The sequence below is a fragment of the Corythoichthys intestinalis genome, chromosome 18 (assembly GCF_030265065.1).
Source record: "Corythoichthys intestinalis isolate RoL2023-P3 chromosome 18, ASM3026506v1, whole genome shotgun sequence".
NCBI classification, from domain to species: Eukaryota; Metazoa; Chordata; class Actinopteri; order Syngnathiformes; family Syngnathidae; genus Corythoichthys; species Corythoichthys intestinalis.
Window position 1 is genome coordinate 24,714,699 of NC_080412.1, and position 25,842 is coordinate 24,740,540.

The window sequence follows — 25,842 nt, forward strand, 5'->3', positions numbered from 1 at the left end:
TTGCGCAATATGCATTTAGACAGGGGTAATAAGGGCTTGTCTTTCCACTCCCCCAATCCCAAATGCCTCCATGTCTGTGCTTCTAATATGGCGGGTGCAATGCAAGAGGGAAAAAAACTAGCTATTCAATAATCCTTTTTCTTAAAGACAAAATAGCCAAATATGTGCATGTTAATTCATCTCATTGATAAATTATAAAAACACATTATAACTAATACATTTTACAATGAGATACATTTGAGATATTCTGCACGGCAAAACTTCATTTTAAAATCATAAATGAAATGAATGAGTAATGTTGCAATAATTTTGCAAGTTCAAGTTAAAACATTTTTACATTTCTGATAAAATGGTGTTATAGTAGCAATAATTGCTATTCAAAATAGGTTGTTTTCATTTGTAATCAAATGCAATTTAATGTTTTACTTCATCTTTAGAATAACAGAGTGAGGCCTAGTGATGTTTGATTGCAGTAGAATGAATACTGTGTTTGAAGATTAAGACAAATGAGAAAGAAAATAATAAAAAGAAATTCTCGAGGCGTAAAATTTACTAAAATGTCAATGCAGGGTGGGGGTTGAATCAATAAACACATCAATATGTAGATCCTACGTTTCAATACATGCTGCGCCCATTGTTGCATAGGAGCCCCTTATTTCTTGCTTCATAAGATTCCTAATTAATTTGATTAAAAACATCTTTTAAATTCATAAAAGGTTTTTACACTTGAAGGTTAATATAGATGAACACCCTCCAAACGGCCCACTGCCCAAGACTGAACATAGCAGCAGCCCCCCGCCCCCCAGTGACTGTTTGGAGAGGCTTTGGAAACAATTGGAAAGATTACTTGTACCTTGCACAACATGTGATGTGTTAGAATAAACTTGAAGTTTAAGCATGCCAAAGGGGGAAAAAAATCACTCCACCTACCATTCAAGATGCACTGGGAAAAGATAAGAGCCAATATCCACATGCCCCGCTCCTTTCAATATCCAAGCTTAGGCTTTTTCTGCTTCTCTCCCCGCACTCTTTCCTCCTTGGATGTCTTTTATTTGTTCAACAAGTCATTTGCAATGAAAGAATTAAGCGTGCGTCTCTTTTAGACTGCAAATCTCGTGCGGTCCCTCTCTCTCACACCATCCAGGCAAGAAGATGAAGAGGAGGAGGTTTAGAGCTTCTTCCTGCAGCGGATTGTCTTGTGGTGCAGCGGGAGGCAGTAGAGTATCCACAAGTATTGCGTCTCCTGACTTCAATTTCGGAGGTGGACCGCGCGGGGCCTCAGCAGCGTAGCCGTCCCCCCGTGTCAGACCCCTGCCTGGCGTTGAACATGAGGGGGCCCGGCTCCGTGCGCTCCGGTCCAGGTGAGAGGTTCCGCCGCGGCTGCTGACTGAGGATGGAATAACCCCTCCAAAAAAGAAAAAAAGAAAGGAAAAAAAAACGCAAAATAAAAAAAAAGACAAATCCTATTTAAAAAAACAACAACAACAACAACAAATCACGGCTGTACAAAATGTGAATGAACTGCGTCTCCACGAACGGATGGGCTCAATTTGCGTAAAAGCGCGCACACCGATGATCGTTAGCTGCGTTTGGAACTCATGTTCTCTTCTCCACCTCTCTCCATCCGGGGAGCAACAAGCACATGCATCTTTCTTCCACAGAAACCCGCACACACAAACTGCGCACACTGGTCCGTGCGCCTACAACCTGCCCTGCCTTGCGCAAGTGTAGGATAAACCCTCGCCTTCCTCTCCGCTGCGGCGTCCTCCCTCTCCCATTGCCTTAAAGGTGCATGCATGTGAGTGGGTGGAGGGAGCACAGCTGAACCTCTGAGGGAGCTTTTAAACTCCCTCTTTGTCTTTCGCCTCAACACTGATAGAGGTGGCCCATGACGAAAGAATAAAAGGACCTTATCGTTAGAAACTTGGCATCTCTGCTGGTTTTGCGATTGTGTTGCGGGCTAGGGGATGGTTTATGAGGGACAGAACAGAAGGAAGGAGGGGCAGGGAGAGGCTTCACCTGACTGGTTAGACGTTTGGTCGAGGCAAAATGATAAATTGCCTTAATTGGCTGAGATCAAACCTGGCCTTTAAATGGGATTTCTGAAGAAATCACAAGTTTCCGTGGCGGATTTATGAATTCCCGAGGGTATTGTGCCAAAATACTAGGGTTGGGAATCTCAGGCACGAAGCCGATTCGATATGTATCTAGATACGCAAGTTACGATTCGATTAAAAAACGATAAATTTTTAAGGCCGAGCAATTCAATACGATTTGATACAGTGTAAGAACGATACGGTTCGATAGAGTGAAAACGATACGATAGTAAATATTTGTTGTGTGTGTTTTTATATATTTAAAATACTGTACAAAGACCACATTTCTAATATAGCAAAATTAAACAACAAAATTTTATACCAATGTTATGTTTTATTTTTTTTTTATGGGAAAAAAAAAAGGCTTACTATATGACCGTCATTTTGTTGAATGGGATTAATAATAAAATAAAACTTCAGTGACAGACAACAATAAAGTGCAGTAATTCAATTACTGTATTTCCTGGTGTTTTGAACAAAAGAGGTAAGTTATTGAAGTGCAAACTTTAAACATAAACATCTTACAAACAAAAAATATTATTTATATGCAGCAGCTCTAGAAAAAAAAAGAATTAAACCTGCTAGTGTTATCATAAATAAATAATAAATTATCAGTAATAATTACTTTAACCTAATACACAGTAATAGCATATAATACAATTACGCCTGTGCTTCCTCATTTTTTATTCCTCATCACTGTCCATATCTTTTTTGAAGGGCATATTTTTCTTGAGGAAGATCAACTAATCCACATGTTCATGTTTAAGTCGACTGCGTTTCGTGGAAACAATATGCTGCCCTTTCCACATTGTAGTGGGTTATTTTTCAGGGTTAAAAACTCACGATCTCTGTACCGCTCCACACTTCACACAAGCTCTGTCCCATGCAAACAGATCTGGCTGCCGTCATCACTTCAAAGTTCGAATTTTGTTTTCCTGGGTGCGTTGAAAATCAATCGCTGCACGTCGCTGGCGTCGATGATCAGACTGTCCATTGTTTTGGCAAGTTTCGTTTTGGGCTGTGAAGAAAATGCTACGGAGCGTGCGTTACAGTGGTTTCGTTAGCTCTCGCGTTGTTATGACACGCCCGTGACGATCGGGTAATGACGGCGACTAGTAGCGGTTCTGCCGAAATGCATGGGAAGTTGAGGAAACCACGACTGTGAGTAGTGCTTGTCCATATTATATCATGCGTGCGGTCTCGATCTAAGTGCGCTGTGTGGTGAATGACACAAGCGCAGCATGTGAAGTAAAAGCTAAATTATTATCATATTAAGGAATGCATTGAATTAGGCATTTGAAGCCGATTCTTGTGCTCGCAATAGCCGAATTCTATTTCTATTATTGGTTCATTGAATATTTAATGGCTAATTACTGTCGAATGGCAAGTTTACTATCGATACATCTGTATCTCTCACCTGTAAAACCTGGTCGTATCGGTTTATCGTTCTCAAGCTTACAAAATACCCGTTCATTAATTCATCACCTGCCGTTGACAGTGATAGACGTCCAATTCGTATAAAATATGAGTGAGAATGCTCATTTTCAGTAGCACTGGACATCCATTCCATTTGAATAGTAGGGCAGTGAATGGATTGGACATCTACACTGTAAAATATGATGTTTACTTTAAAAAAGAAAAAAAAAAAAAAAAAGCAAACTTGCTGCACTCAAAAAATGCCCATGCACTATTTTAAGTTATAAATAGATGTTTTTCAATGTATATGGTGGAAAACACTCAGGTGACTTGAAGTTCCGCTCTGAGACCCCCAATTTGGCCAAATTTCAAAATTGTCCGATATGCATGCATGATACTTCATTGGAAAGCTTAAAATCCCAATTTTCTGAGGGAAGAAAAAATTTGAACAGCAGGGGATTTAAAAAAAAAAAAAATTAAACAGAAAAACCTTATTTGGAGGTGAGAGCTGCACGCGAGAGCAGAATTACAGACGCCAGGACTTTAACGAGATGTTATCGCATCCATGTGTCATCACCGAGTGTCAAGACACAGCTATGAATGGCCACAGCTGGATTTTTGGGGGATTTTATGGGTGAAGCATGGTAATATAACAAGGGTCGCGATGCAGAAATCGCAGACATCAAGGAGTGGTCGAGATTTTTTTTTTCATATAGTTACCCTTTTAAATGTTATTTTTTTTTATCTTTAATTTTTTTTCAATTTTTCTTTGTTTGGATCGATTATTTATCATCTAACAATTTGGGGAAAATGCGTCAGTAACAAAAAAAATACAATTAGGCAATAGTTATGAGGTAGATCTCTGTGACTTTTTTACAGACACCATTTTTTTCATTGTGACGTAATTTGTTATTTGTTGTTGTTAAAAGTTTAGAATATGCGAGTGAATATTTTTTTTAAGTCGTTTTTTTTTTTTTTTTAACTAAATATTAGACATCAATTAATTATTCTAAGCTAAAAATGACAGTTTGGATAATAAATATAATTACTTCTTTTTATGGCTAGGTTGAAACATAAGCGGTTGCGCGACGTCTGTAAATGGGGGGTTTTCAGGGTAAAACAGACAAATTATAAATAGTTCGGGGGCTTAATGCGCCATGAATCTGCTATGGCAGCATATAGACATATTGTTCTATCAAACACAAAAGATATTTGGGCTTAAAATACAGCAGTTTCTTTTAAAGAGGAGTGCAAGAGCTGAAACTGCTTTTTCAGTCTTGTTTGTGTTTTCCGCTATATACTGTAACATATTAGCTTTGTGTTTTTACACATTACTGAATCCATTGTGGTATTAATTATGTAAGAGCCAATTAAGACACTTGTGAAAAAGCATGGCTTAATCTATATGCAGAGTGATTAAATTTAATTAAATTTTAAATAGGTGTTTTTCATTGTACTGTATATACGTATTAGCTTTGTGTTTTAACAAATTAATAAACCTATTGCTGCATTTATCATGTTAGAGAGTCAATTAAAACACTTATGAAAAAGCATTGCTTAATATATACACTGCTGGCCAAAAGTATTGGCACCCTTGACACCCTTGCAATTCTGTCAGATAATGCTCAACGTCTCCCAGAAAATGATAACAATTACAAATGCTTTGGTAGTAATATCTTCATTTATTTTTGCTGGCAATGAAAATAACAAACGAGAATGAGGAAAAAATCATTATCATTTTACAACTCCAAAAATGGGCCGAACAAAAGTTTTGGTCCTTTTAAAAATCATGTGATGCTTCTTTAATTTGAGTAATTAACAGCACCTGTTACTTACCTGTGGCACATAACAGGTGGTGGCAATAACTAAATCACACTTGCAGCCAGTTAGAATGGATTAAAGTTGACCCAAGCTCGGTCCTGTGTCATTGTGTGTACCACATTGAGCATGGAGAAAAGAAAAAAGATCAGAGAACTGTCTGAGGAGACAAGGTTACAAGTCCATCTCCAAACACCTGAATCTTTCTGCGCCTACCGTGCGTAGTGTCATCAATAAGTGTAAAACCCATGACACTGTGGGTAACCTCCCTAGATATGGGCGAAAAAGAAAAATTGAAAAGAGATTTCAACGAAAGATTGTGCGGATGGGGGATAAAGAACCTCAACTAACATCCAAACAAGTTCAAGCTGTCCTGCAGTCCGAGGGTACAACAGTGTCAACTCGTGCTGTCCGTCGGCGTCTGAATGAAGATGGACTCTATGGTAGGATACCCAGGAAGACCCCACTTCTGACCCAGAAACAAATAAAAAAAGCCAGGCTAGAGTTTGCCAAAACTTACCTGAAAAATCCAAAAACGTTTTGGAAGAATGTTCTCTGGTCAGATGAGACAAAAGTAGAGCTTTCTGGGAAAAGGCATCGACATAGAGTTCACAGGGGGGAAAAAAACGAGGCCTTCAAAGAAAACATGGTCCCCACTGTTAGGTTTTGTGTTGGTTCCCTCCTAGTGTGTTTCTGTGATTGCCCATTGATTTCACCTGCTCCTAGTGTATCGGCCAATCTGCATCCTTCTGTGTCACCCATCTGTTCCTTGTTGTCTCGTTACCCCTCGTCTCTGTGTGTATATAAGCTCCCAGTTTCTTTTCATTCCTTGTTGCGTCATTGTCAGAATCAATGTCAAGTCCTGTCCAAGCCCTAGTGTACCAGTCCCTTCAATTAAGTGAGTTTTGTTTGAACATTGCCTTTTTTGATCCACAGACCTTTTGGTAGTACTTTGTGTTTTTGTAAGTGATTATTAAAACGTTTTTTGAGTTCACCGGCACCTGCCTTGCTGCATTTTTGTTTCCCTGCATTTGGGTCCACACCACCTGTCTGCCAGCGGTATCCGTGACACCCACAGTCAAACATGGCAGAGGTTCCAGGATGTTTTGGGGTTGCTTTGCTACCTGTGGCAGTGGATTGCTTGACCGTGTTCATGGCATTATGAAGTCTGAAGACTACCAAAATATTTTGCAGCATAAGGTAGGGCCCAGTGTGAGAAAGCAGGGTCTCCCTCAGAGGTCATGGGTCATCCAGCAGGACAATGACCCAAAACACTCTTCAAAAAGCACTAGAAAATGGTTTGAGAGAAAGCACTGGAGACTTCTAAAGTAGCCAGCAATGAGTCCAGACCTGAATCCCATAGAACACCTGTGGAGAGATCTGAACATGGCAGTTTGGAGAAGGGACCCTTCAAATCTCAGAGATCTGGAGCTGTTGGCCGAAGAATAATGATGTAAAATTCCAGTAGAGCATTGTAAGAAACTCATTAATACCAGAAGCGGTTGTTCGCAGTTATTTTGTCTAAAGATTGTGCTACCAAGTATTAGGCTGAGGGTGCCGATACTTTTGTCCGGCCCATTTTTGAATTTTTTTTTTTTCTTTTATCACAAGCCAAATAAATAAAGATATTATTACCAAAGCATTTGTCATTGCAATCATTTTCTGGGATAAATTGAGCATTATCTGACTGAATTGCAGGAGTGCCAATACTTTTGGCCAGCAGCGTATGTAATGTGATTGCACAAATTGTATGACTTTTGTCCCTCTGAGATTGAGGTACACAGCAAAATCTGTGGAGTTAATTTTTGGATTTTTTAGTTGATTGGTGTTGGTTTGAGTGTTTTAACACTCGCAGTGTGAGTAAGATCGCTGTGTGAGTTGAACACAGACACCCCTGGCAGAGTTAAATGTGCTAGCACAGGGGTCCCCAACGACCGGGCCGCGGACCGGTACCGGTCTGTGGCGCATTTGGTACCGGGCCGTGCAGAAATAACAAATAATTTATTAACTGCATTCTGGCCAATTGACTTTGGCCTGTGCCGCTTAACACACCAATATCACTGTCCACTCTAGATATACAACTAAAGGATAGGAGGTCGTCATAGAAATGCATTGATTGGGCTGTTAGCACTAAATCTCGTTTTGTATATCTATACGCGCTTGGACTCGATAATAACGTGTGACGTAGGTCGTCGCCAATCACATTTCTTCCCGGAAATAATTAGCCCCCACACTAGAATGACTGAATAACAGACGTCTTTGGACAGACATTTTACGGGGAAAAGGGAACCTGACGAGCTAGAAAATGTGCCTACAACCTCGAAGAAAACAAAATTTATGCTACTTCCCAATCACTAAAGAACCACGAACTGCGAAGGAGTGAAATCGTGACCCATATGTGAATAAACAGAGTGATTCGAGCATGTCTGTGCAACAGGAATATCAGCTTGTAGAGATCGCAAATCACGGCGACCTTAAACGTACATTTGACACAACAACTCTACCTAAGTTCTGGATTAAAGTCATTTCGGAATATCCTGACATCGCCAGGAGTGCGCTGAAAACTGTGCTACAATTTCCAACATCGTGTATTTGTGATGCTAGCTTCTCTCACTCTCCCATCTCGGGACCATCTCGTCTCAACGAAACAAACTCAGGCCTCCTACTGATTCAGCGGGTGAGTTGTATTTTTTCCCTGCACTTAACACGACGGGGCTAAAAACAAATGCTATTTTATATTTGCTGTATTTTTCTGCCGCATATTGCCGGTGTTCTGACAAAGTTGGCATGCGCGTAATGTTAAAAAGGACCGCGAATGCAGCGATTCCAAAGTACACACTACAAACTTTCTTTAAAGAAAGAAATATTAACTTACGTTTGCCATGTAAGGTGCACACAACAACTGCACGTAGCCCTCTCACTTAACGACTTCGCCGTGTCGTTAAGCATTAATTTATGCCATTTCCGTGTTGCACATGTACGTTTATGATGTAAATAGTTTTTTAGCACCATAGGATAACATTGAGAGTCCAACTGAATATAAAAGAGGGCTATTTTTGGCGCCACAAAAGCTTTGGGAGCAAAATTTTATAAGGGTGCAAAATTTGACAGGACACCGGTCCGTGAAAAAAAGACCCAAATCACACCGGTCCGTGGTGCAAAAAAGGTTGGGGACCCCTGTGCTAGCAGAGTTAATCCGCCACACCCATTTTAAGTGCATGTCAAAAAACAAAGCAGGCACAAAGACTTGTGGGTGAAATGAAACCTCGACTGTAAGTAGTGTTGTCTGTAAATTGCTGGAGTGAGTTCTTTGAAAAAACACATAATAGTGAGCCTGACTTCTGTGCTTACTTAAGGGATGCAAAGTCCCTCTGTTACCTATCGCGAGCGCAACAGTAGGGTACAATTGCCAGTTAGGCCCATATTCTGCACTTGGGTCCCCGACACATCCAGAATATTAACATCACAATGAATATTTAAAATTAACACTCCTATTGTAAGAAAACAAAAGGTGGATACACATTTTGCATGTTATTTTATCATTTAACTACATAACTTAATAGGTACTTAACATAGTTGTGTGAAACCATCTTGAAATGAGGTTCTTGCATAAATACCATGTTTCATTTTTTTGAGTGTGGTGGATTTATGAATTTCCGAGGGCATTGTGCCAAAATGCCGGTTTATTAACTCATCACCTGCCGTTGACAGCAGTAAACGTCCAATTCATATAAGAGTACGAGCTGAAAACATAGGCGGAGTTAGACTTTTGGGGCGTGGAGGCACAACATGTTGATGACCCCGAAACGCAGTGTCAGCAATAAAATTAACTTACAAGAGCATTCATAATAATAAGTTGAAAATGAGCGTTTTTTTGTTCACCATCATTTTTTAGGGGAATTCTAAATCATGTTGCTTAGGACAGCAATAATTTTCGCTAAGATCGTCATCCGTTTAATATGGTTCGCCTGCCAGTGGTGGCTCTGTTGTACAATTAGCGTCTTTAGTGGTGCAAATTTAAACTCCGCTCACCATTTTAGCGGTGCCCTCTGGCGTGTCATGGTTCACATTTTCAATCCTTGTTTCTTGCTCAGTAGTTTTTGTCGCTTTTGAAAGCTTAGGTTTGAAAATATTATGTATATCCATCTTGCCTCTTCGGTCCGCAGCTGGTTTTGGCTAAGCAAAGCAAGTGACCGTCTAAGGTGCTAGTCACATGATCTGTTCAAAAAATAATTTTGACCCATCATAAAAATTTTTATTTTTTTAATTTCATTCATTTTTGTTGTTTTATTGCTTTACATCTTTTATAGACAATATTTTACCAGAAAACTCTTAATTTTAAAATTATATACAGTGGGGCAAATAAGTATTTAGTCAACCACTAATTGTGCAAGTTCTCCCACTTGAAAATATTAGAGAGGCCTGTAGTTGTCAACATTGGTAAACCTCAACCATGAGAGACAGAATGTGGAAAAAAACCCAGAAAATCATATTTCAAGAATTGTTGGTTGACTAAATACTTATTTGCCGCACTGTATGTCCAAAATAAATAATTAAGTGCACCAACCAAAAATACGACAAAGTTATAAAAACCTGGCAGTTTTTGGCCTGTTGGGTCACGGCTTCATGTGGCCATTCACTTCCGAACACACACATACTTGTCTCGGAGGTTCTTCTATTTTTTTATGCATTCGCTGACCTCCAGCCCCGTATTTTCAGCAGTCTCATTCCACAAATTGCTTGCCATTTGGCAATCTTTATAATGCCTTGATGATACATTGTACAGATGGTCTTACTTGCAGACCTCTTTGATGATCCTCTCGTCGGCTTGGTCCATTTTTTAATATTGCGCAAGAATGTTTGTAAATGGCGGTGATTTCGCGCTGAATCGGAAACAAAAGAATGAGCGAACCAATCACAGTGCATTTGCGTCACGTCACCACATGTTGACGTGATGCGTAGTCAGGATTTTGTGGAGGTGCACGTCAGGCTACGGCGGAGGGTCGTAAATCGGGTCTGCCTTGACGGCGTAGGTCTGCCGGAGAAGCATAAACCAGCCTTTATACAACGTCCTTCTCAGAGGTGTTTATCCCAATTGAGTGAAGTTAACTTCATAATGCTATAGAATCCTTTTCATCAGAACTGGACAAGAATAGTTTAATAAATGAAGTACAAAGACAACTATTGTGCAGTGGCAACTTAACCCTGATAAGGTTCACTGTTAATTCTCAAGTATTTGTTTTCCAGACCATGTAATGGAGGTATTCTGTTAGGTTTTGTGTTGGTTTTTTCCTAGTATGACTTGTCCCTGTGATTACCCATTAATTTAACCTGGTGTGCCTGCTCCTAGTGCATCCTCCTGTATTACCCAGCTGTTCATTCTGTCAGGTTTGCGAGCAGGCAGGTGTGTGTGGACCCAAACGCAGGAAAAGTGAAGCGAGGCAAAAAAAGGCGGTGCAAAAATGATTTAATTAAGGCCGACAGAAAAAACAAAGTACAGACCAAAACTGAGGTGATCTCAAAAAACACAGTAGCAAACAAAACTCAGGTTACTAACAAAAGGCTGGGTATCAAAAACTTACTGAGGCAGAGAAACACGAGGGCTGTGACATAGGAACGGGCAAGAATTGACACTGGCATGAACGAGGATATTGATGTTGACAGAGACTGGGTGCTTATATAAGGACATGCGGACAAGGGGTAACGAGACAACCAGGAACAGCTGGGTGATACAGGAGGATGCACTAGAAGCAGGTACACCAGATGAAATCAATGGGTAACCACAGAGACAAGTCACACTAGGAAAAAAAACAACACAAAACCTAACATATTCATCAATTCATTAATTCGGTTTCTTTCTCAAATTGTTGTTTTAGTGGAAAAAAAAAAATCTAAGAACTTCTTTACAATCTGCATTTCGTCCCAAGGAACCATTCACGCACTAAAAGATTACATGCATACAATGACCCATATCAATAGCAGTCCTGTTGTGTCATCATTCTTTTGTTGTCTTGTTTTCCAAGACACCATATGGCAAAATCAGTCTTCTTTGGGTTTGTCCAACGAAACAGTTTGGATTAACATCATTACCCTTATAGGCATACACTGGTAAATCCTTATTGTTCTGATCCTTGCTTTAACACCATGATATGTTGTAAGGTTATGACCAAATCACAGCTAATATCCCCCCTTAAGCCCTTCTGTTAGTCAAACCTTCATGTCCAGTACAAAAAGCTGATTTATGATGGGATAGATGGAACATAACTAAAATACTGTGTACACATTTTTATTTTTATTTTATTTTTATACAGTTGATTAGTTTGCACTGAAAACTATTTTACTGCCAAAGCTACACTGGTATTACACCTTTATTTTAATGCAGTTATGTTCGGTAGGTTGCGGCATAATACCGTTCGGGTAATGGCTTTTTTTTCCCTCTTGCGTATTTTAAGTGTGTTACTTCTAATTTGATTGGACATAACACTTCATTTAAAAATAGGCCGAGTAGTTAGGATAACTTCATCCTTATTACTGTCACAGATGTATGTCTGTACTGAATGCAGAGGTCACCATTCCAATTACTGGGTCAAAATGTCAAAGAAAATCTTCTCACACCTGCAAATGACAAGAACCTCAAAACCTGGAAAATGGACTTTACTACATAAATGACAAATTGACAGTGGGTTCAGTAACCACTAAATACATATTTCATTTGGAATAATTGTGCACCCCAATGCATATTAACGTTATAATCCATAACGAACATTCATAGCCTACAATTGTCCTTTAATGATGCATAAAATTGCTACTGTGATACCATACAAAGAGTACCATGGTTGTCATGTCTGCCTCAACAGTCGAGAACTCTCACCTTATGCCCTTCTGTGTCGAGTTCGGACTTTACATTTGACTTTGCTGTTGATTATGCCTTTTCCTGCTCAAAGTTTTAGGCCATGCCTACACCTAGCAGAGTTTTGTTTTGTTTTTTTGAACCGAGGATACTGCCTTCATACGTCCTGAAAAAAAACATCCACAGACAACCACATTCATTCGCTTTTAATAACAATTCGCGAAAAATAATTGTCCATAATCTCGTCCTTTACAAGTGTTCCTCAATATGGAGCAATGCTAGAGTTTGTAAATAAATGGAAGCAAAAAGCACCTGTCTAATAATTTGTTCTTAACTCACTGCAAAGGGATCCATGTGGACTCTAAATGTAAACACTGGTCTCACGTGTGACGTAGGAATCAAGTTTGTCGCAGACATTGACGTTTCACAGTTCAATCTTTGGTTATCAGTGTCCATATGATGATGCTACAAACACAGAATTTGAAAATCTTCACTTTGGTAGGAGTTTTTAAGAACCCTCGTTTTTTCAATGCCCAAAAAATGCATGTGCGTATGGATGATAGGCCAAACCGTACTAGGGTATGACAGGACAGTGTAGGTGCGCAAGCAGTGCTAATCATGGGCAGTAGGGAACCCATACTAAAAGTACCTATGGCAGGATAGAAGAAATCTTAAATAGCATTATTATGTGAATTACAACCATATTTTGAGACGATTTGACTATATACAACAATTTGTCAAAGCGCAGATGACGAGAAATTAGTCGTTTAATCAGCCGTTTAGCCCCTACCTGTCATTATAGCGCTCTAGCATCCCCAACAGAAGGATGACGTCGACAGGGTCATGGTTTCATCTGATTTAGAATTCACCCCATTGAGCGGGAATTATTCAGATCGAAGAAAATGCGACAAAAAGAGCAGCAAAATCTATCCCTCTTCTCCAATATTTTTACAGGATATTCTTTTCATCGAACTATTTTTTTCTCCAATTGCTAAATAAATGGTATGGTCATGACAAATAACAGTCTTGTGCTAATTGGAACATGAAATAATAAAAATGCATTTATTCAGTACGACATGGCAAAATTACTCCATAGTGGTCAAAACTGTCTACTTCTTGCACTTTCCTGACGATATTTTATGCCACCGGTTAGTTAGTTTTGTCATTTCCCTGCCCCAGCTTCGGAGAGTGTAAACAAACAAGAAGGTGTGACAGTTAGCTGACATAATAACCCGAACAGAGTGATGTTTCAAAGTCTTATTCTCGCCTTTCGAAGCGAAAAATCACACAAAACCACCACGGATCATATCACACGGCGGCGGGGTTGTTGATTGTCTTCGCCGATCGGCAACCCGCCCAGCGGCGAGCAAGTTACAGCTCATCGTTCCCCTGCTGCTGGTAGGAGAGCTCGTTTGCCGGGGAAGCAGCTGGAGAATGACCACCCGACAAACCGGCCCACGTCTGAGGAGCGTGTAGCTGCAACATGGTCAACACAAATATTGCGAAAAATTTATGCTTAATTACACGGTGAAGACATAGTGACAGAGCGGTGTGCAGTTGTTGTACAGCTGACATGGCAGGACGTATCTGAGAACTTTTCTACATGTCCATTCATGATCAAACGTAAGTAAATAGTCCTTTATATAAAGAAAGTTTGTAAAGTTTACTTTGTAATCGCTGTATTTGCAGCCATTTTTAACACAAAGTTGCAATTTCTGATGGGGTTGAAAATTTAACAGAACACTGGGCACACCAAGAGGACAATAAGCCCAGTATGGGAGTTGGGGGGGTACAAACAAACCACCGGTCGTCGACCGAGTGGCATTCTCGGTGGACAGTCAGCCACAAAATGCAAGCCACCTCCATAATAAAATGTGTGCCAAGTATTTGACATAATACAAAATATGATGTTTACTCACTTCCTCATAAATCCAATGGTCCCACAGTTGTGGGACTTGTTTTGGCTATTCTCCGAGGGTGAACGGGAATTTTTTGAAAGCCAAAAATGCTCACACGCCTCTCCCTGGTGCAGTAACAAATCCCTGCAGCACATTTGGCTGGCGTGATGCGAAAATTAAACAAATTAATCCGCAAAATCAGCTGAATCCGCAGTCCATCTGCATGCTATAAAGCATTGCTGTATTGTTAGATACTGACCCGGGTGACGTCACATTCACTTTCGTCCTCAACCTAAGACTAGAGCGGGAAGTCACTCATTTAAATGGTGCGGGATTAAAAAATTGGATAAATAAAATTATCGCTTGCTTCCACACACATCCAAGTGGTCCATTTCATTCAGGAGCATAAAATACCGCGTGAAATATGAAATAAACATGCATTTTGGCATTTTTTTTTAATTCGAATTAAATTATCGATTATATTATCTTGTTCAAATGTTTTCAAAAATACTTTATAGCTTCGGAAAGATCAATAATTATTAAAATTTTGCATTAAAGTCTTTTTTTGTGGTTTCTGTTGACAAATATGAAACCTGATGTATGGAAACCGACATACAATGCACAGCAATATGATGAAAATTACATTTATGGATGACAATTTACAATCATGACTCGTGGATTTTAACATTTGACGAATCAGAATGCGAGAAGAGGAAGAAAGAAAGAATGTTTTCTGGAATTATTTTGCTATTTGACCTGGGACTAATTTTACCTTTTCAGCCACCCATATGGACAAGACAGAAGTGAAAATAAAGCCCTGAAGCATTAGATTTCACTCCAATGCTAACACAGTTTCGGCGTGAACGAAACACTGATGGAATTATCTTCTTCTTATGCAACTCGAATCTAGATTAAGCAAGTATGGCGACAGGATCTCATTTCTCTTACGAAAATATTACTATCAGATGGATTTACTGGAAACTCCTGAGTTTTGTGTTGGAGCCAATGTCCTTTACACAGCACTTATGAAGCAGTGTTTCAGTACAAAATGAGTACTAAGCTTAGAAAAATGACTAAAACGCTTATCACCACAATGGTGAGAAAACATTAAAAATATATTGAGATCATATTAGAGGAAGACAGCACATCTTTTAATTACTGTATGGCACTTTCAGTAAAATGCTGGCATTGATACCCACAAGCGGGACCTTAAAATTGGGATTCAAACAGCTTCTCTGGTTAATTTCACAAAGAAAAGTGAATTAAGGCTCAGTGAACTCCAGTTTATCTAATTCAGTTAAGTACCTTCTGACATGTCAGTGGGACTTTGACTAATCACCAGTGAGAAATAATGAGTTATCATTTTTATATTCACTGTGTTATTGTTTATGAGCTACATTGTGAAATGTATCTAGTGATGCCAATTCATTAGTGGACGCGAGGTGGCCCCAACTGAAAAAAAATCTGAAATGGTCTCGAAAGATCCTCTATTTCACTGTGATCAACATCATAATGTGTCTCTAAATGGGGTAGGTTAAAATAGATAATTTAGTGTAATGTACTACACTGTATATGATCTTAACAAGAAGCCATTAGAGGGATTATAAAATCTTAACGACACAGAAACATTCTAATTCATTCATTGAACTAAGGATAGCTTTATGGCTATGGTAACAAATTACTTGCAAGTCATTTGATTATATTCAAACAACCTAATAAACGTAAATCTCACAATGTTTTAAGATTACCACTTACGACAAAAGCCCAAGAAATAAGGGAATGCTGTGATACGAGTCAGGAATCTTAATAATTCAAGCAGCATTACGAGGTAGAGCTGGATAAACGGCCATCTTACAGTACATCCTCATTTTATTAGACTGCCGTTGATTGCTTTTCCCTGACCATAAATTTAGAAGGTGAAAGTGGAACCACATTTCTATTCAAGTTTAATGAGATGACATGTCTCCACAATGTGAAGAAATGTGACTAAAACTTTCCCTAGGAAGCAGTTATTTGCTTTTTGAATGTGAATATACTTACAGTGTTATGCTTGTTATACCATTTTCATTCACTATAAAGTGATTTGAACGTTCTAAAGCAGTTGTTTTTTTTTTGTTATGAATACTTTAAGAAGCAATATAGCGGACAAATAATTGACGAAAAACTATTTCGAACTGCAACTTTGCAAAAGCCTTTTCATCGTGATTACATAACTGCAAATTTAAGTCATTAAAATAAACCCTGACTAGATTTTTGAAACTCTTTAAATAGCTGACGCATGGTAGTCATAGTGATTTGGGCAGTGCCGCCCTGGTGGCTGAAAAATGTCATTGCATGTAATTTACTGTCCTATAAATAAATTTAAAGGGGAATTTATAATTTTTTGACATAGGGCTTAATGTTCGAGTTTAGTTTAATTAGTCGGTGGAGTTGATTTTTAAAAAATCCGTGCAGTTTGTCAGTTATTTGTTACTTTCAGGGCTCCTGAGTGGCTAAGCTACACTGTAAAAAAACAACCTATCGAATTTACTCAATAAAATTGAGGTAACAATTTACACTCAGTTTGATAGAGTAAAGTTTAATCAATTTTACATAGTAAATATTACCTAAATGTATCAAAATAATATACTCAAATAATTTGGGTAAGGTTTATTTAACCTTTTGAAACAGATTGTATCACTTAATACTTATTAAAATTGAGTATTATTTACTCATGTTTGTAGTGTATTTGTATTGTATATGTTACTGAATGTTTTCTTTAATACTAATTCAAATGTCAACTTAATTATTAAGGAAGCTAAGGTTTGTTTTACCCTAAAGCCTAAAGTCATTGCACACAAGAGAAACATTTGATTGTCAACTGTTTTTTATTGACAGTTTTGCTCATTAAATTTAACATTTAACAAATTGTCTGCCCAATATAAATTGCATGCAAACATGTTTTCCGCATAGTACAAGTTCAAGTTCAGTACAGTATACACTGATGAGTGAAGAACAGGATGGCATAATAAGTCAAAAATAAGTAATATGCAAAGAACATAAGTTTAAGAACAGTTTTAACTGAACAGTGAACAACACAAGTGCATCAAGCGTCTTTCGGTTTGAGATACAAATAAGGCAAAAATGCTGTACCATAGATGTTTGAACTCCACAGAAGTGCTATGTTGTAGCATGATAAATTACAGTGCAAAATAGTTTCATGCAATATGTGTGCAAATTTAAAAAACAAATGTACGGTATTTTTCGGTCTATAAGTCGCACCTGAGTATAAGTCGCACCAGCCGTAAAATGCCCAATGAAGAGGAAAAAAACATACATAAGTCGCACCGGAGTATAAGTCGCATTTTGGGGGGAAATTTACTCTATAAAATCCAACACATAGAAGAGATATGTCATCTTGAAAGGCAATGTAAAATAAAAATGCAATAGAGAACAACATGCTGAATAAGTGTACAGTATGATAATGTTACATGATGCATGAACAACGAAATGCGAACGTGGCCAGTATGTTAACATTCCATAGCTATTAAGAGTTATTCAGATAACTATAGCATAAAGAACCTGCTAACAAGTTTACCAAACCATCAGTGTCACTCCAAAACACCAAAATAACAAGTGAAATGATATAATAATGTGTTAATAATTTCACAGTCACACCCCCAGCCAAACTATGGGGAAAAAAAACGACTTATAGTCTGAAAAACAGGTAAATGAAATACATTTTTAACAGCAGAAAAGACTTCCTAGAGCAGGGATCACCAACTCATTGAGGGCACCTATTCAGTCTGGTAACATCTACCTCCTCCAACACACCTGAATCAAATAATCAGGATCATTATCAGACTATTGGATAGCTTGCTGATGAGCTGTTTCTTAATATATATTGACTAATCAAAGTTGTAGTGGCCTGTAGTGTTTGCCGCCATTACTTGATGTTTACCCGCCTCAGTACTAGCAGTGTCATTCAATGTAAACAGTAACGTTAGCTGCTGCTGGTTGTGTGCTGCAGGTGGCACACTTCAGCAAATGGCCAGGGACTGGGGGAGGGGGGGACGTGCCACTTAATTATACTGAAGATCGAAACATTTGACAGTACTGTACGCTGTAAATGAAAAGTTAATTAGAAAATAAGGTTAATGGTTCAAATTAAGCCACATTATTTCCAGCAACTTATGTTGCTATGCTCTGAAAAACATTGGTAGCTAGCTATAAGGAAGGGCTGTTGAAAGCCAGGAACAAAACATACAAATATTTATACTATAGGGGCTTCTTAATTTACCACTCAGCGTACCAGGCTTGTTAATGTTTTTGCATTGTCAATTTTAAAAGAAACAGTAAGTTCAAACTTACCTGCTACTGTACGATGCCATCCAAGTTGGCGTGTCCGACAAATGAAATGGTTCTCCTTTCAGTTTTGAAGAAGACGCTTTGGAGAACGCGTAGCCTTGAGCACACACCGAATATTTTTAGGTAGATATTATCTTGTTTGTTCAATTTTAAGTTTTTACTGATTAAAATTAGGTAAAGAGAGGTAATTTTAAACCTTTTAATACAGTTCACTCGCTTACCTAAATATTTTTAGTCTAATTTATTCATTTTATATGGATTATAATTACTACCCACAAAAATCCTTTTTTATTGTGTGGTTGGTGTGTAATCACCTTGCTTGCTTCATAAGATACCACCAATTGGGTCGACAGAGGACTACTCCTTAATGGCTCATTTTAAAAGATCCATACATTGATTTGTCTCATTGACTACTTTACGTCCAATGCACTCCTGATTGAGTTGACAGCAGGGTCATTCAGAGGCAAGCGCCATTTGTATTATTTTACTAACAACACTTGCATTTGCGTCTGCATAGATGTGATTAAATAGGATAAAAAATGTAGAATGTTACATAATAAACTGTCTACGCTTTGTTGATTAGAGCATGAAAGCTAAATTGCTCTATTAATCTCACATTCATTTACGTAAAACTAGGCAGCAGTTCATAAAGTTGCTCGAACTTGATAAAGTTGCTGGTTTTGGTTGTGCCAGTGCCTAAGTAAAGAGGCCTTTTGATCAGCAGCGATTGCTCTCAGACTGCAAGGAAAGCTCAGCTTTCCCCAAAATGTCAACAACAACAAAAAGTAGCCAGATGCATAACGAAAATAGGAACAGGGCACAGGGAGAGAACCAGGAACATGAACCTGACACTGATGCTGACATTGACAATCACGCAACAAGGAATGAACAAACATGGGGATGTTAAATACATGTAACATATTTATGTCACACTGCTATTGCCATAGTTGTGCACTCCCTGTGGGTGTGGTATGCGCTCCCTGTGGGTGTCGTATTACAGTAAAAAGGAACCTCACTGATGAGTTGTGGGCACATGTGATGAGAAGCACACTGAATAGTGTTTTTCCACTCAAGTTCGGCCTTAAATGTACTTACACTGAGGAAGTACATAGCAATACATAGAAATGGGGTAACGAGACGATAAAGAACGGGAGGATGCTACAAGAGGAAGCCGAACGGTAAACACATAAAGAGCAGGCCCCAACTTGTGAAATCAATAGGTGATCACAAGGACAAGACACACTAAGGGTTTACATGGTGATGCTGCGACGCCAAGATGCAACGATTGTGTTGCGGAATGGCTTCGACTTTACATGGTGACGGCGAAAACGGAAGGCGAAGACGCAATCTTTTGATTCCGGCCTCCAAAGCGGAACGATTCGATTGCGGGGACTGCTCCAAAACCATATGAATGGAACGTTCTTTTTCCGATTACATCAGCACACGCACACGTTACTTTGGGCTTGCGCAGTCGCTGTTACTAAACACTCAAAACAGCAAACATGGTGGAACGTCAGTTTTAATTGACTTTTTATAATATTTTTAATTTAGATATACAGTGAGCCCTTGCTACTTCGTGCTTCAAACTTCCCGCCCTCAGTCCATTGTGGATTTTTTTTCAATTTAAAAAAAAAAAAAAAAAAAAAAAATACAGATGAGCTGTCCTGAGCCGATCGCCTAGTGTCTCTCCCTTCCTCCCTCTCCCTGCTCTTTTTTTGGCAGTGCACTGGAGTTGCTTATTAAAGCCAATGATGATTGACAGACAGCTAAGCTTTGATCTTGCCAGAGACGCTGGGAAGCCGAGACTTCAAAGCGCCGCATGTGTCAACATCGTTTAACTTGTTAAACAGTTGCTGTGGCAACTTATTGTGTGTAAATGAGCAGATTTGAGTGGACTCACTCAATGAAGCATTTAATAAAGACAAGCATTTTTGTCTTTTAAAAATGGATTGGGTGTCTACATTTTTTCTTGTTTAAAAATAATTTGGCGGGAAAGTAACATGTTAATGCTTAAAAAACATTTGTATGTATACATACGTTTTTTTTTATTTTTATTAAACTTTCAGAAAAAAGTGAAAAAACGTCTTACATGTACCTCTTTCCCAATAATAAATCTGAATACATTTAAACGCTGCCACAACCAAAATGGTAATGAAAATTACTACGGAGCTGCGAAACCTGGAGATGAATGTTCGTCGGAATGCACCAAAGAATGAAAACCGCGACGAGGATTAAATTGACGAAATGGGGTGGCGGACACAGCCTGCCATCGGTCATCAGCTATTCCCCATCTCCCGGATCAAATCAACTGAATGAACTAACCTCTGAATTATGAACTAATCTACTAGATTTAATCAACATAAAGAGCTCATCACCACGATCGACAACGACTATTGGGAAAATTAACAATCAAGGGGAGGGTTATTAAAAAACAAAAACAAAAAAAAACACCTTGTAATCACTACACAATCTGAAATGTCAAAAATTGTTATTCGATAATTTCTGCGTCTTATGGTATACTGGAGGCGGGATTCAATAAGATTCGGCTTCTCCCGTCTGCCCTTTTCTTTTTGGGTTGAATTAAATGTAAACACATATGAATGCTGTTTGTTTGTTTGTTTGGATTTGTCGTGCCTGAAAGAAAATAAACGAAATACATACATACATACATTGAACACACAATTTTTTTTTTGTATGGGTGTTGTGGCTCAATGGTAGTGTAGTTGTTCCCCAACCCAGAGGCTGTGGGTTCAATTCTCCATCCTGATGAACTTGTCTAAGTATGCCTGAGCAAGATACCCTACAATTCTCCTGGTGCTGCAACACCGGTAGGTGGATAAGGATATAGTGGAAAGGTGCTATAAAAATCTAACTCCATCTGATTTTTTTTTTTTTTTTTTGGCAAGGGGGGGGGGGGGGGGCACTACTTTGCAATTTTTTACTTACCGCAGCGGGTTCTGGTCCCCATTAACCGCGAAAAACGAGGGATCACTTTATTTTATGTTTGAGTTTTAGTGCCTTTTGAAGCAAAAGGGAAAAAAACGCCTGGACACCATTGCTTCGAGTAGTAGACTTGTAAAACTACACTGCCCCCCTAGGGCCTGGCATGAATACTACATCTTTTTCACGGGTAATTGCGACATCGTTCGAATGAAAATTTGTGTAATTAATTTGATGGTTTACTTTCTTTCTACAGCACATATTAACACAACTGAGTCAACAATATTGTTGACCATAGAAACAATTCATAAAATTTACCATAATGAACTACACTACAGTATATTAGAATAAACATTTAGAACAATGTCAAATTGAACTTGTCGTTACATTGTCACATGCATCACTTTGCTACTGTTAAATGTGTAGTCGCTGTACCTAATTTGTGGCTTTGGTAACAGTTTATAATAACTATCCGTTTTACTAAACTGTTAATAAATGAGTTATTGTTGATTTGTGAAGTATTTGTTAACAGTTTGTTTAGCATTTACAGGGTGTTCTTAACCTGAAACACATATTGTGTAGAAACGTTTCAAGTTTTTGTGTGTAACGTTTGGCATTTCTATCTTTTCAGGTTAAGAAATGCCGTTCACTTCAAAAAAAAAAAAAAAAAAAAAAAAAAAAAAAAAAAGGCATTTTGATAAGGCATTTCGCGGGCAGCGCTCATGTTGCATATTTATGAAAATCTGCCATAGAACCAACAAATATTTGTACTTTTCTTTGTATATTTAACCAATAAAACTTATGACCTTCAACATAAAGTGTATATTGTTTTATTAAGATCCATCAACTAGCATAGGCATTTAGAATGGGGTCAACCATATCGGAACACCCTGTAAATGCTTAACAAACTGTTAACAAATACTTCACAAATCAACAATAAATCATTCATCAAGAGTTTACTAATGATCTATTAACTAGTAAAACGGATAGTTATTATAAAGTGTTACCGTGGCCTTTGAGTGGAAGTAGTAAACATAAAGCGAGTTGACTGCCAGCCAGAGTGACTGTAAACATCTTTGAGTTTGACTCCTCTGGTCTGTAAATGTCCAACATGGGGTGACAGTGTTGCTTAGTAACCACAGCACATGAGTGACCTTATCTCTGCCGTCATAAAAATGCATGAAGTCCTGTTATTCCTTTTTCCAATTTTTCCGCACTTTTCTTTCTTTTCCATTTCCCTCCTTTGTCAAAAATAGACACACACAGATTCTGATGATTTGATTGGGGATAACGCAGAATGACCAGAAGGAAGGTAATAAAGGGCAACACCTGACACTTGCCACGCACTCCATCACGCATGGTGAGATAGGGATGGGGGGAGCACCATATGACAGGAAAATCAGCAGTCACTCACCACAGGGAGAAAACAACTGTGAAAACAACATTGTATTTAATGAAATATATGCCATATTTCATTAAAACAAACAAAGAATTGATTTAGTTTCTACTTAATGATGTGTGGATTATGTGGTGTTTAACCTCTGAACCATATTTGCAGTATCACAACCCCATGATCTCCTTAAATCTGTAAATCTGTCTTGTTTACGGCATTGTAATCTGGGTTTAATCTGCAAAACATATTTATGGAATTGAGAAAGTATTATGTTTCTCTGAATTTGTGTACGCCCGCGTGACGTCTTCTAAGGCTTTTACAAGTCTAGCACAGATGATTCCGCACAGAACGTTAAGCACCGTCTGTCGCTCAGCTTGACATAACATCACAGCAGCCCAGTCATCGTGTTGTTGTTCCTACGGGGAAGCACAGATGTTAGCCTGGCTGTTGCCGGTGTCGCCATTTTAGCACTCGAGAAACATCTGCACAGCTGGGCTGTCAGTTGTCACAAAACAGGCAGGAACGCCACAGCCTGCTCTTGAACTGTTGACAGCTAGGGGCAGGTCGGCACAGATGGCAAGAGTGGAGTGTCAGTGTCCTGGCACCTGGTGGCAGGTAGAAACGGAGGCTCCCATCTGGCCTCAGTGCTGGAACTTTGCCCCACAGAATCTTAAGTGTTTGCATTACAGAAAGCCTGTCAAGAGATAGAAGTCACCTTGCGCAAAACATTGCTCTGCAGTTATAGAGGGTGAGGGTGAGAAAGTGGACTGCAACAATGTATCAGCCAAATTTCAAGTGTGGGGGAAAGAATAAGAACTGAGGAGGCCGGATCCAAATGCAAGCCTAGCCAGTGTTTTTCCTTCAATAAAAAAAAAAAATCCAAACACTGACTTGCATTTCCACACAATGATGCTTAAATACTGAAGTTTATATGACAGGCCTCCATTCTTCACCGCATCTATACTCATACATAAATGGAACTTTGTGCGTTTGTGAGTGTGTCTTTGTTCCGAACGGACTCTGAAATGGCTGGGCGGATTTTGACAAAATTTTACACAATTGTCCTTAGGGGCAGTGGAAGTCACTCACAGCAGGGGGAGCTGAGGATGTTATATTAGTTTTCCCCAACCAACAGCCATTTCGGTCTAAATTTGTCATCCTTGCAGGTTTCTCCATACAAGTCCTGCACAATGGCAGTACACGTGCATGCTGCATAGTCTACGCACTACTACTAGGCTACTACAAAGACAACGTTCTATTTCACCAACAGTGTGTGTTGGAGTTTTTGTATTGGAAAAAGCGCCCGTGTATTCAATTCCCCGAAGCTAGACGGTGCAATGACACATGAACACATTTGAAAACTAAAAGGTCCATTAAGCCTCAGTTTAACAACACTTTAAAGCCCGCTTTCCACAACACTCAAATTGCACACAGTATCCAACAGCCCTCTGCACAGCAGCAGCTCAACAGAAACAACAAACAATAATATGGCTACAATGCAAGCATTTCTCAATTACTGAAGACACAAAAGGGAGATAGAACAATCATCATAATCATTTATTTTCGACCTCGAATTGAAATTTAGAAAATTCCGCTGTTTTTGAAGAAAACTAATTCGCTAATTCGTTTTTGTGCCATGTTAACACCTCCTGTGTCAACAGTTAATTTTTTTTTTTTTTTTTTTTAACCTGTCCTGTTCAGCTGTTTGACACAGAGAATGGAAGTCTAAGTGCCCGGATTCTGAACAGTTTTAATGTTTCACATTGAGAGTCTGACATACTCCCATTGTGATCATTCAAAATACCTTTTTATTATGACAAAGCAGCGAACAGGAAGGGATTATGGGGGGACAGAAGAAAAGAAATACAAGAGAAGAAGGAAAAGAAACACATACACAAACAACAACTAGAAATACATTGAACATCTAAACTAGTTACTAATATGCTGGTGCTATCGTCAGCGAGATGTATTTCCGGTTTACACCATGTGGGGGCCTATTGGCCAGTGAAAGAGGAGAATGGGGGTGGGGGTGTCTATAAGCTAAGTGATTGAAAGGGGTAGAGTGTACACAAATCAGTTCTGTGATCTAGAACCCAGTAATCGTGTGAATCTCTTATGAGTGTAAGCCCGTTGGCGACCAACCCTACGCCGCCGCATCGTCAATCCCGGCACCGGGACCCCCAACCAGAGCATGCCCTACCACATCCAGCAGCACGCAGGCCCCACCGGGCGCGCGACAGCCACGCAGACGGGCGGAGAAGCCGCGCGGGCGCCAACCCAGCCAACAGCCAACAGTTAATTTTCTAATCGCGCCTTATTCAACGTGACCCGGCAGCAAGCAAGGTGTCAGGTGGTGACCATGTTATTAACAAACAAATAAATACATTTCAACATATATACTTAATCCCTAAAATTGTATCATCTATTGTTTCAGTATGTTTTATTTATTTATTTATTTAAAAACAAAAACAAAAAAAATCTACCAAAACTATTATTTTCTCCCCAACACCAGGGGGTGCTGCAGCACCCCACTTCCCACGCCACTGTTTGTACAAAGTGTTTTTGGCAGCCCTTTTAATTTTCTTCTTAGTCATATTTTAGTCATCTCAAAATGTGTTTGTCTTCGTTTAGTTTTTGTTGACGAAAACTCAAGACTTATTTCGACTAGTTTTAGTTGTTTACTAAAAACTTTTTTTTTTTTTTTTTTAACCTGCTCTGTTCAACTGATTGACACGGAGAATGGAAATCTGAGTGTTCGATTGGTCTGAACAGTTTAAATGTATCACATGACATACTCCCATTGTTACAGTGTATCCCAAAAGTGAGTACACCCCCGCATTTCTGCTGATATTTAAGTATATCTTTTCACGGGACAACACTGACGAAATTACACTGTGACACAATGAAAGTCTATGCGCAGCTTTTATAATAGAGTTAATTTATTTTCCCCTCAAAATAACTCAAAATATAGCCATTAATAGCTAAACCCCTGGCAACAAAAGTGAGTACACCCCATAGAAACTACGTACATCCCTAAATGTCCAAATTGAGTACTGCTTGTCATTTTCCCTCCAAAATGTCATG

General features: G+C 38.9%; 1 protein-coding gene across 4 annotated transcripts in view; it reads right to left on the reverse strand.

Moving 5' to 3' along the window:
- Positions 1 to 1,919, reverse strand: part of dscama (Down syndrome cell adhesion molecule a) — a 200,470-nt gene extending 198,551 nt beyond the window's left edge. For 2 of the 4 annotated variants that reach the window (XM_057820055.1, XM_057820054.1), the window contains exon 1: positions 931 to 1,917. In XM_057820055.1, coding sequence (XP_057676038.1) covers positions 931 to 973 — 43 coding nt within the window. In that variant the 5' untranslated portion in view covers positions 974 to 1,917. Of the gene's footprint in view, positions 1 to 930 lie in introns of all 4 variants that reach the window. The other 2 variants (XM_057820053.1, XM_057820056.1) reach the window with 2 other exon arrangements.
- Positions 1,920 to 25,842: the final 23,923 nt, after the last annotated feature.